Genomic DNA, 11,520 nt, shown 5'->3' on the forward strand with positions numbered 1-11,520 from the left:
GGCTTTGCTAATTCAACTAGGTTTCAAAGCAGAACTAAGACTGTAAGATCACTTGCGCGTTTCCGAGCTATAAAATCTGCAAGTTTTCCGCTTAAAATAGCTCCAAACGTTCCTTTTATTGTCATGATTGAACCATAAGCAGAGTACTGCACAACAAAGGTTAGATGAAAATGGGATTAAACCTTGTACAAAATATTAGTGGTTTGGTTATGCTGGTTCTGAATATTATATCATATTGGTGAACCATTTCTCCAAAACACTTGAACATCAGAAAATCAGAGGATTGGGAATCGGAGCATATTGTTTCTTTCAAGTTTAAAGGATTAGAAGATTTCAAGATTAGGTCTTTGATGCAGCGTAGCTGTTGAGCGGATGCAGTGCGACTGTATGGTCCCTTATCCCACATCGGAAGAGGGGGAGCAAGCTTTGCGCCATATATGCGCGAGGCTTGCCTTAAACTAATAGCCAAGGTTTTCGGGCCAGCCCTGAGAGGATGGGCTCGGTTCTGGGCCTTGGTTACAGTCGGCCCATGCGATGTGGGTGCGGGCTGGGCCTTGGTTACTGGTTTGCATCAATTTGGTATCGAAGCTAGGGCTCGCTTCCGTTGTGGGTGCATGTGGGTCCACGTGTGTGCATGAGCGGATTGCCACACGTGGGACACGTGTTCTCTTGAGGGAGGGAGGGAATTGATGCAGCGTAGCTGTTGAGCGGATGCAGTGCGACTGTATGTTTCCCTTATCCCACATCGGAAGAGGGGGAGCAAGCTTTGCACCATATATGCGCGAGGCTTGCCTTAAACTAATAGCCAAGGTTTTCGGGCCAGCCCTGAGAGGATGGGCTCGGTTCTGGGCCTTGGTTACAGTCGGCCCATGCGATGTGGGTGCGGGCTGGGCCTTGGTTACTGGTTTGCATCAATTTCACTTTGATGCAGCTCCCGTAGGTGCTGGCCAATTCCACAAAATAACAGAAATACAAGTAACCAGCAGATCAAGCCAACTACAAATCACCCCAAGGAAATGCCACAGATGGCTACTACTAGATAACTTCAATCGTCCAAAACAAGAAATCAACAACTAATCTCCAGCAAAGATATACAAATCCATAGCTAACTAATCTGTAAACACAATAAGAAGGAGATACAAAATCAGGAGAGGAAGGAGATTGCGAACCCACGGGAAGAACCCCCAATACCGATTGATGCTTGCTACCGCCGGAGGAGTAGAGAACCTAGAAGACTAAGAACAAGAGTTCACCAAATATCAAAAACTGTCCAGCCAATCTCAGTTGCCTCGTATGTATCATTAGAAGGAGCCCTCCCCTGCTAAAGTTTGTGGACCTGGGCCCTAATTACTAATCAAATGGAGATGCTAGCTATTTCCAACCCAATGGGCTTTATAAACATAAGCCCACTGCATCAACTCTCTCCGTCCCAAAAGAACTCGACTCCGTCGAGTAAACATTGACTTACATAAATTGGAATTGGAGCATGGTGTCCACCAGGATCCCAAACTCTCCAAGTAGCACCATTGCCTTGTTGTAGGTACTTCCTTAGTCCACAAAAGAAACACAAATTTTGCATGAGCCACTTAGCCAACCTGTTTGAGTTTCTAGGCAAGAACAAGTGACTACCATACAACTCATCTTGATCAAAGCAAAGACAAAACACCTGCATGGGTTGTTCCAAATATCCTGCTTCTTGTACTCTGTGAATGTCCCATATTGACTGCCTACTCAGCACTTGAAAGGCCCAGATCCAGTACAAGTTGCTCAAACTATTGACCCTTTCACCATCTGTGTGATAGATAATATAGAAGAATTGTCTCTGATGGTCATTATCACGCATTGTTAGCCGACTTTCACTGGGTATCAAGAAACAATATTTGTTCGGTTGCAGCAGTGTATCAGCAAGCAAATCCCAAGTCATACTTTCAGACAGTGATAGAGGAGTGAATAGCCTTGCCCAACTATCAAGCCTATTTTTAGTTTCACTCCACTGACTGTATCCAGCCACCAGTCTTTCAAACAAAAAAAAAGGAGGCACGGTGATGCCCCAAGCAAGAGTAGTAGTATAAATTTTCACTAGGGAAAAATTTGCACGGCAAGAAAACATAATAAAAGAGCATGCCGCCATGTTGCAATGAACTAGAATTAACTCAATTTTTTTCTGTAACATGTCAACCTTGTTAGGGAAGCATTCAGCCACTGTGGCATAAGCAGAGTGCTTACCAGGTTTGTGCCCCGTGAAGGATTGCTCCATTGGAAGGTCCACCTTCTTCTCTCCCAATACACATGCCAACGAAAGAATTGAAGGTGCCTTAATGACATAAAGAACATCCATCGAAGGCACACGAAGACCCTGAGAAAGTACCATCTCTGATTTGTTGGCTTTTTGTGAAGCAACCATGTTTGCTTTGGCTTGTAACTGATTACCTCCATGTTGAACAGCTGACACAAGCTGAATTGCCTCACTGTTATTTTCAACTTCATGGGCTTCACAATTTGACTGAATCTTCGCATCCACAACTTCTTCTGGTGTCGCAGTCATTAGCCCATTTTGTTCAACAGTACCGAGCCCCTCCATAACCTCTTTCAATTGGCATTCATCCCGTACTACACCCTTACGATCATGTTTCGCAGAAAGGTTCTCCAACAACATGCCTACTTTGTCAGTCCAAGCACCCATTTGTTGACTTATGGATTGGAGCTCTTTGGAAATACCCCGGAGGATATCATCTCGCTGCATCTGGGGTATTATTGCGCTGTCATATGAGCACATTGACAGTTGAGTGCTAGGCGTTGAGGTAGATGCTCCATATGTAGTGCATCTTGAAGCAACAACTCGTTCAGGAATTTTATCAAACACATGGAAGGCCTCACACATATGCGCTGCCTTGCTGTCCTGAATGATTGATGGAGTATAACAATTACGTGCATCATAACAATGGGCTCTAAGATCATTCCCAGTGGAGGAGGCATATCTAGCACCCCAATCGCGCGAATCTTGAAAAGGATAATCGCTCCTGTAACGGCCCATCTCCAAGCCGGGCCCATGGGCCGCTACCCCCAACCCCTCTCCTTTTCCCCAGGCGGGTTGTTGATGGTGAGACTCGACCCCCCGATCAGTTGGTAGCATATGGTGCCTTTGGCCCTATGTTAAAGGGTGTGTGAGATCGGGGGGTCGAGTCTCACCATCAACAACCCGCCTGGGGAAAAGGAGAGGGGTTGGGGGTAGCGGCCCATGGGCCCGGCTTGGAGATGGGCCGTTACATGTGAGGTTGAATTGAAGATTAAAATAATCACTATGAATTATGATTAATACAGGAACTCACCACAATTAGTATTTTTTTTTTAACTATAAAGAGATACAGAAGTCACATATTTGATATTCTCTATCAAAGTGGTTGACAATTATGTCAACTCTCGTTATGTCTCCACTCAAAATCTCGTTATTCGGGGAGCTTTCAAGGTAGTTCACATCATTACCATGATTGCTGCTTCAAGGTCGCTGTTTGTTTTCAAAAAAAGTGAAGAAAAGGAAGATATGGAAGAATAAGTGTTTTTGTATTCTTAACATTTATGGAATTACAACCCTAGTATATATAGTAACAAGATCATATGCATCTCCGCACTTCTAGCTATGTTACTGACTAATGATATGTGAACACAATTAATGACTAATGAACACATTCAAAGTTGGCAGCCATCAAGGTTGAAGATTGGCAACCATCAAAGTTGACTAATGACTAATGAAATCCAATACTCCCCCTCAAGCTGGAGCAAGGATATTGATTGATCCAAGCTTGGAAAGTAACCAATGAAATTGAGCTGAAGAAAGAGCCTTAGTGAACATGTCCGCAAGTTGGTCTTGACTTCGAGTATATTTGGTAGAAATTAACTGAGACTGAACTTTTTCGCGGACGTAATGACAATCGACTTCAATATGTTTGGTTCTCTCATGAAATACTGGATTGGAGGCAATATGCATGGCGGCTTGATTATCGCAGCAGAGAGTCATTGGTTGAGGATGAAGAAAACCAAGATCGACCAACAATGCCTTTAGCCAGATAAGTTCAGAAGCAGTGGAAGCCATTGCACGATATTCGGCTTCAGCGCTAGAACGAGCAACCACGAGCTGTTTTTTACTCTTCCACGAAACAAGATTGCCACCAACAAATATACAATAGCCAGTAGTGGATTTACGATCAAGAGAGTTGCCGGCCCAATCAGCGTCGGTGTAGCCGATTATTTGTGTATGACCATTGTTCTTCATAAGTAGACCACGACCAATAGACCCCTTCAAATATCTAAGAATTCGTTTAACAATTCCCATATGAACAATGGTTGGAGAGTGCATAAATTGACTCACAATACTGACTGCATGACTAATATCGGGTCGAGTAATGGTGAGGTAAATAAGCTTACCTACCAACCTTTGATAAATTTGAGGCGACCGAAGAGATTCACCATCTACAGCCAAGTTTAGTTTACTGTCCAACGGTGTATTTGCAGGCTTGCAATCGAGCATGTCAACTTCACACAACAAATCTAACACATACTTTCTTTGATTCAAAACAAGACCTTTGTGAGATGTAGCCATTTCGATTCCCAAAAAATATTTAAGGACCCCAAGATCTTTAATGGCAAACTTTTGATGAAGAACTTTTTTAATATTGGAGATGGCTGCAATATTATCACCAGTAATAATAAGGTCATCGACATAAATTAAAACTACTAATCGTACCCCATTCTTGATGAGAACAAACAAAGAGTGATCAGCGTTACTCCTTTTGAACTCAAGTTCCTCAAGTACCATACTCAACTTGGCATACCAGGCACGGGGTGACTGTTTCAATCCATAGATGGATTTATGAAGCTTACAAACCAATTGTCGATTACTGCTTTGAGGGTGACCCGGCGGTAGTTTCATATAAACTTCCTCGAGGAGATTGCCATGTAAGAATGCGTTTTTCACGTCCATTTGAGATAAAGACCAGCCATGATTTATAGCAATCGATAGCAAAGTACGAACAGTTGTCATTTTTGCCACCGGTGCAAAAGTCTCCGTGTAGTCGACTCCATAAGTTTGGGTAAAGCCTTGTGCAACCAATCTTGCCTTATGCCTTTCAATAGAACCATCGGATTTGAATTTGGTTTTGTATACCCAACGACTGCCGACAGCTTTCTTATTCTTTGGAAGTTGAACAATACTCCAAGTATGATTATCAGCTAGAGCCTGAAGCTCCTCTTGCATTGCCTTTTGCCAAACCTCTTTTTGATTAGCTTCAGAAAAGCTTTGAGGTTCAGTTTTGTCAAGGATGTTGCTAAGATAGGCTGCATGAGAAGAGGACAGTTTATGATAGCCAAGAACATTAGTGACTGGGTGTCTTACCGAGTATGACACATAGTCCTGAAGCTTTGATGGTGGTCGTCGGTCACGAGTAGGATTACGTCGAATAGACAGATCAGAATTTTGCATATCAGTTTCCACATTAGTCTCTAGAACCGACTCAGTGGGAGTTACTACGACTGGTGTTGGAGTGGATATTTGTTCACTGTCAGATGTTGCATGTGGATCAACAAAATCCACCCGTGGAACAATAGATAACCAATCATGAGACATATCCAGAGTTGGTAGTGGAATTAAAGTTGACTCCCCCTGACTTGAACTGCCACGAGACTGAGAATAATATGGAGTGTTTTCGTCGAACCTAACATCCCTTGTTACAATGAGCTTTTTAGAGATGGGATCATAACACTTGTATCCCTTCTTTGTAGATGAATATCCCAAGAAAACACACTTGGCTGCCCTTGGATCTAACTTGTCACGGTGAATTGCTTGAATATGCACATAACAAGTACACCCAAAGATTTTAAGATGAGATAAATTCGGCTGCTTTCCTGTCAACAACTCAGATGGAGAAGTGAAATTCAAAATTCTACTAGGCAAGCGATTTATGAGATAAGTAGCGGTGAGTACACCTTGGGACCAAAATTGTTTGGGAACATTCATTTGAAACATTAGAGATCTTGTTTTCTCAAGCAAGTCGCGATTTTTTCTTTCAGCAATACCATTTTGTTGTGGAGTACCAACACAGCTAGTTTGATGAATGATGCCATGCATGCTCAAGTATTGTGTCATGATATGAGACATATATTCTGTGCCATTATCTGATCGAAGAATCTTAATTTTAGAAGAGAATTGAGTGTTGATCAGACTATGAAAATCTTGAAAAACACTAGCAACCTCACTTTTTGATCTCAAGAGATACAACCAGGTGAATCTAGAAAAGTCATCAACAAAGGTGACAAAATATTTGTAACCATCAAAGGACTCAAGAACAGGACCCCAGACATCCGAATGTACCAATTCAAATAATTTATTTGAACGAGAATTAGAAGAAGGAAATGATAATCGTGTAGATTTTGACAAGTGACAAATGTCACAATCAACTGAATTTTTATTAATATTTGGAAAAATCTTTGCCAAAGATATATCTCTTTACTCACGTTATTGTTTTGAATTTTTTTTCTTTGCTCACACTATTGTTCTGGATTTTTTCTTTGTTCCTAGATTGTTATTTTCTTGTATTTTTTTCAGGGGTGAATCATCATATCTGTATTATGTAATCTATGCTCGGTTGTTTTAATACAAGTATTCTTCCTCTCAAAAAAAAAAAAAAAAAAACACTTTGTAAAGTCCAGTGATTAGGTTCATGGGTATATTAGGAAAATCAACCATATTGAATAATTTTGAGTTGTAAAAGATTATTATCATAATAAAAAGGGAGATATTTATTCATCACCATCAAAGTTTACTATTATTCAATATGATTTTAATAAATTGAAATCATGTATTTTTTTCCCTTGCTATATTAACAAATTATTCAACTAAAGTTCAACTCTACACATTGACATCCTATTCAAAAATTTACATGAATAGGATGATAAAGTAGATGACACAGAGCAAATAATGGCAACGCGAATTTACTGTTGATCCTCAACTTTGAATCAACACTGTTTTAGCCTTGTTGTTATTGCCGGACATGAGTAATTGATGCTTGTATATCTTCCCGTGTTCGTCCCGTCCCTTCCCTTAGTTTCAGTTTGATTGCACAACATGAACCATTGATGCTTGAATCTCTTCAAGTGTTCTTCCCTTTGTTTCTGGCACCAACTTCCATGTAAACAAAACAGCTGAACCACAAACGCTCCCAAAAATGATAAATGTTCCTGCATTGATCATATATCACAAACACAAATATATGTGTGTGTGTGTGTGTGTATATGTATGTATTACGGAAAGAGAAGGAGATCAAACCTGCAGGGCTCCATTCCAACATGAAATTAAAAGTGTATGTAACAAGCCATGAACAAGACCAATTCACTAAGGCCACTAGGCTTCCAGCTGATGCCTTCACATTGATGGGGAAGATCTGCAAAAACACAATATTTGTCAAGAATTGTCCGCTATGGCCAATGTGGGACCTTGGGATATCACAAAGACCAATACCTCGGACATAATAATCCATGGAATTCCTGCTATGCCAACAGAGAACGCCGCGAAATATCCCTGCAATCGTTTAACACCAATTATCAGTACAGATAAATCCTGTTGATGCACATCTCTTACTAATTGGAGTTAGTTCATTGTTTTTGGTTAGTTATATTGAATCACCATTATGCTAACGAATGCCAAAACGGGAGCTAAATTCCTCAGCTGGTGATGTTCCTGATCAAAGAGAGAACAATTTGGATCAAGAGACAACCAGGAAACCAGTTTGAACAAAACATATGGAAATATGTGTTTTTGATGCTAACCTGTAAAAAAAATGATAATGCTACAAGGAAGCAACAAAGGCACATTCCAGAACATGAAGCCTGCGAAAAAGGTCACTAGATTTATTTCACAACTAAATCGCACAGCCTACATATTAAACTACTTTCATTAATCGAGCTAACCAGAAGGAGAGGTCGTCTTCCTGATACATCCATCAAGAGTACACCAATTACACCCATTGGAATCTGCAAATAACATATCAACTTGTTTGAGGCGATGATGATAAGTTGATATTTTGGTTGGTGATGTTTTGATTCTTGCGAACAAAGGTAAAAGTTAAACAACTCCCGTGCATGAGGCTCCCGCGATGGGCGGGCTCGGGGATAGGCAAGATGTACGTAGACCTTACCCTCACATAATATGTGGAGAGGCTGTTTCCAAAAATTGAACCTGTAACCCCTAAGTTACACCCTGTAACTCTACCACTGGGTCACATGTTGTCCAAACAGACTGTTGTTGATCAAACAAATTTTAAAAAATCTAATTCTCATTATCATATAGGCAAGAGTAGAGTATGTACCACTATAATTGCTATGGCTGAAGTTCCGATACTAGTTGAAAAATCTGCCAAATCAAAGATCCATCACCATTTGATAATTTGTTCTAGGTTTCAACAATCACTGCTGTTTACGTCAAAATAATAATACGAGTGCAAAATTTTACCAGCTTCCTTGAATATGCTGCTCGCGTAGGATGAAATTGCACCGCTCCCTCCAGCTTGTTGAAGTAACATAAGTCCTACTCCAATCTGGATATATCATTTTAAGTGTTCAATAAAGAAGATCAGTTGAATATTCATGAAAGAAAGCTTAATAATTACGTCTTTACAACTCACAAAAATAGCATAAGCATATCTCCTCTGAAACAAATCTAGGATTGTATTTCTTGAGTGCTGTTCTAAGGCTTCGATACTATCCTGAACGATAAAAAAAAAAAAAAAAAAAGGATTATATCATTCAAAGGGAAATTCAAGTGGAAGTAACAGAATTAAGAAGAAGTTGATTGCATATGTTTACTCTGATGTCATCTACTTCTTGAGATATATCAACATTCTTGCCTCTCAGGCGCTGCAATGAAATTTCGAAATCTTTTTCTTTACCACATTTTACCTGTAGAAATTTAAATTTACATCGTATCATTCTTATGAATTACATTTAACAACATAATAGACTTGAGCAATTGACTGGACTCACCAGCCATCTAGGGGACTCGGGAATGAGAAATAAACCAATAATTTGTACAATACATGGAATAGCACCTGATACACTAAGAAGATCAAGTAAGCTACATTTAACTCTAGTTTAATTAGTGTGTGTTTTATCACACAAAGTGACGGTGTATCTAGATACAGAACATAGAAGTTTACCAATTAAAGCTAATGTGCGCCATGAAATGTCATTTCCAATGAAATAAACTAGCGCTAATCCGCAATTTACCATCAGCTGCAATATTTGAGGATTAAATATGTACAGATTCATCAAGATAACAAGCTGACTTTTGTTTTATTATATATATATAACACCTGATTTGAAAATGAAAATGTGCCCCGAATATCTTTAGGTGTTATTTCTGCAATATACACAGGCACCTGTTGATATTCATGAAGAAGAAATCAGTTGTTGCTAAAAGGTGGATTTGATAAGTCAACAAAATATGAAAAGTGGTTGAGTGAACTCAATCGATTATATACCACGTAAGTAGTAATGCCAACACCAAATCCTTGCAGCAGTCTCCCAATATAAAGCCACCAAGCACCCTTTAAAAGAGAAAATTAAAGTGAATCTTAATCAACATGCTGCAATTTATTCTGTAGGTATAAAAAATGTTCTCGAGCTTCAAAGGAATTAGATTGCAGAAAAACCGAAGTTGATTTTGTAAAATCACAATGCTTGATTGGAAAAATAAGTACTGCTGAAAAAGAGATCAAATGCAGAACATAAGAGCATTCAATGATCCAATTATCAGGGAAAGAACCTTAGCATAAGCTATTGTGAGCCACCCAATCATAGAAAATATTCCAGAGAGCCACATTGCCTGCTTGAAAAATATCAACCAAATTATACTTTGTTGAGCAAATATATATATACGTACTAAATTTTAATAAAAAATTGAGGTTGATAGATGAAGAGAAAACTTGCCCCTTTTCGACCGATAAGTGCTGCTATCTTCCCACATGCTAATGCACCTACTGTTCCGCCAATTGTCAGGTTTGAACCAAAAATTGAGTACTGCACAATGACTGTAAAATTAATGAAAGAGAGAATAAATAGAAAATAAATTCATTGAAATAAAAATTGTAACATGAAAGGCTTCAGATGTACAATTGAAAAACCGATATGCCACTGAAGCTATGTTCATTATATGTCAGCAAAATTTTGTTTGGATATGGTCACAATGTATCTATCATTGGCTTCATTAACTATTTTTCAATATTAACTAACCGCTTTTAGCATGAAAACCATACAATGGATGTTACTATATAAAAATTTTGAACTGAAATCGTATATAATTTGCCTAAAACAGGGTTAAATTTGAGAAGAGGCATACACATACGAATAATTGAATGCCAGAATATGAATGGGTTGTCAATTTTTGTCTTTTAATGAAGGTTAACACAAAATAATCTGGAATAAGAGATTGGAGAGATAACATGAAGATATGCCCAGAAGTAATCTATGCCAACAATTCTCAATAATCAACAATAATACAGACAGGAAGAGAAAGAAATGAAATAGTACTGAACTGCTGCCAAGGAGAGACCCAAGTCTTCCATGATCCCAGACTCGGCCGGAGATGAGTAAGCCAACTGCACACAATAATATTGCAATCGAAACAAAGCAGTACAACAGAGAGTCAGAGGCGAATGTAAACTTCAATAATCTTAACTTCAAAAACTAGTGCAGAAAGATAAGATAACTTGGACTTGATTTGGTCAATTGTTTATGCACTTACAGCACTACCATAGCAGAAGGAGCCACAGACAGCAACAAAGGTGCTGAAGACAACACTAGGAGTGGCAGAGGAGGAGGCGGAGGAGGAATCCCCAGTTGGTTGAGGCATTTCATCAGTAACATTGTGGTCATTGTGATTGTGAACCTGCAATAAAGGCTTTTTCAACATTAGCCCTTTCTCCATGATTCCTTGCTCCTCCATATATGACCTTGTTTTCCCTAATCAGATTATGTTTGGATAGGTTCAGCTTCAGAGACAGAGAAAGAGGATTTATATATATATAGCTAAGCCAAGCGGGTGTTGATGATGATAGATCGCAGGACTTAATTAGTTATTACTTCAAAGGATATCAGAATAAAGATTCTCTCTTTTACTTAATAATTAACCCAAATACCCAATCCATATTTTTACTAGAATTAACTATTTTTAAGCTTTTATATATAAAAATAATCACCATGAATAATTGTGTCTCTACATAAACAGGAAAACAATATATTTTCTTCTCATAAGGATTCAATAGCATCTCTGATCCATTCATTGCTGGTGCTTGTGTGGGGGACCAATTATAGGTATAGTTGTTGAAACTTGAATTCCATGTGCTTGTTGGACAAAGAAAATTAATTTTCAATAGTAGTCTGCTTCTACATATATACATACATATGTATACATATTCTGTTTCAATCACCAACATATCTTTGTAGAAAGAACTTTTTCCCAAAAAATAATACTAA

The 11,520-nt window shown here is 38.9% G+C and overlaps 1 protein-coding gene across 1 annotated transcript; it reads right to left on the minus strand.

The window, feature by feature from the left end:
• Positions 1–6,831: 6,831 nt before the first annotated feature.
• LOC120009771 (sugar transporter ERD6-like 17) lies at positions 6,832–11,076 on the minus strand. Its single transcript, XM_038860465.1, has 18 exons — positions 10,790–11,076; positions 10,581–10,643; positions 9,976–10,065; positions 9,812–9,871; positions 9,528–9,593; positions 9,360–9,425; positions 9,204–9,279; positions 9,031–9,095; positions 8,854–8,946; positions 8,673–8,753; positions 8,501–8,585; positions 8,358–8,401; positions 7,960–8,022; positions 7,819–7,878; positions 7,676–7,729; positions 7,511–7,570; positions 7,319–7,433; positions 6,832–7,230 (listed from the first exon to the last, which is right to left on the minus strand). The coding sequence occupies exons 1-18, from the start codon at positions 10,988–10,990 to the stop codon at positions 7,100–7,102; spliced, it is 1,473 nt and encodes a 490-aa protein (XP_038716393.1). The 5' UTR covers positions 10,991–11,076; the 3' UTR covers positions 6,832–7,099.
• Between the last annotated feature and the right edge of the window lie 444 nt (positions 11,077–11,520).

The sequence above is a fragment of the Tripterygium wilfordii genome, chromosome 11, assembly GCF_013401445.1.
Source record: "Tripterygium wilfordii isolate XIE 37 chromosome 11, ASM1340144v1, whole genome shotgun sequence".
Lineage (NCBI taxonomy): Eukaryota > Viridiplantae > Streptophyta > Magnoliopsida > Celastrales > Celastraceae > Tripterygium > Tripterygium wilfordii.

Coding starts and splice junctions, on each gene's coding strand:
- LOC120009771 (XM_038860465.1), bottom strand. CDS start 10,990: ATGGAGGAGCAAGGAATCATGGAGAAAGGGCTAATGTTGAAAAAGCCT. Junction 8,754..8,853: donor AAGAAGTAGATGACATCAGA/GTAAACATATGC, acceptor TTTATCGTTCAG/GATAGTATCGAAGCCTTAGA. Junction 8,586..8,672: donor GATATGCTTATGCTATTTTT/GTGAGTTGTAAA, acceptor TGATATATCCAG/ATTGGAGTAGGACTTATGTT.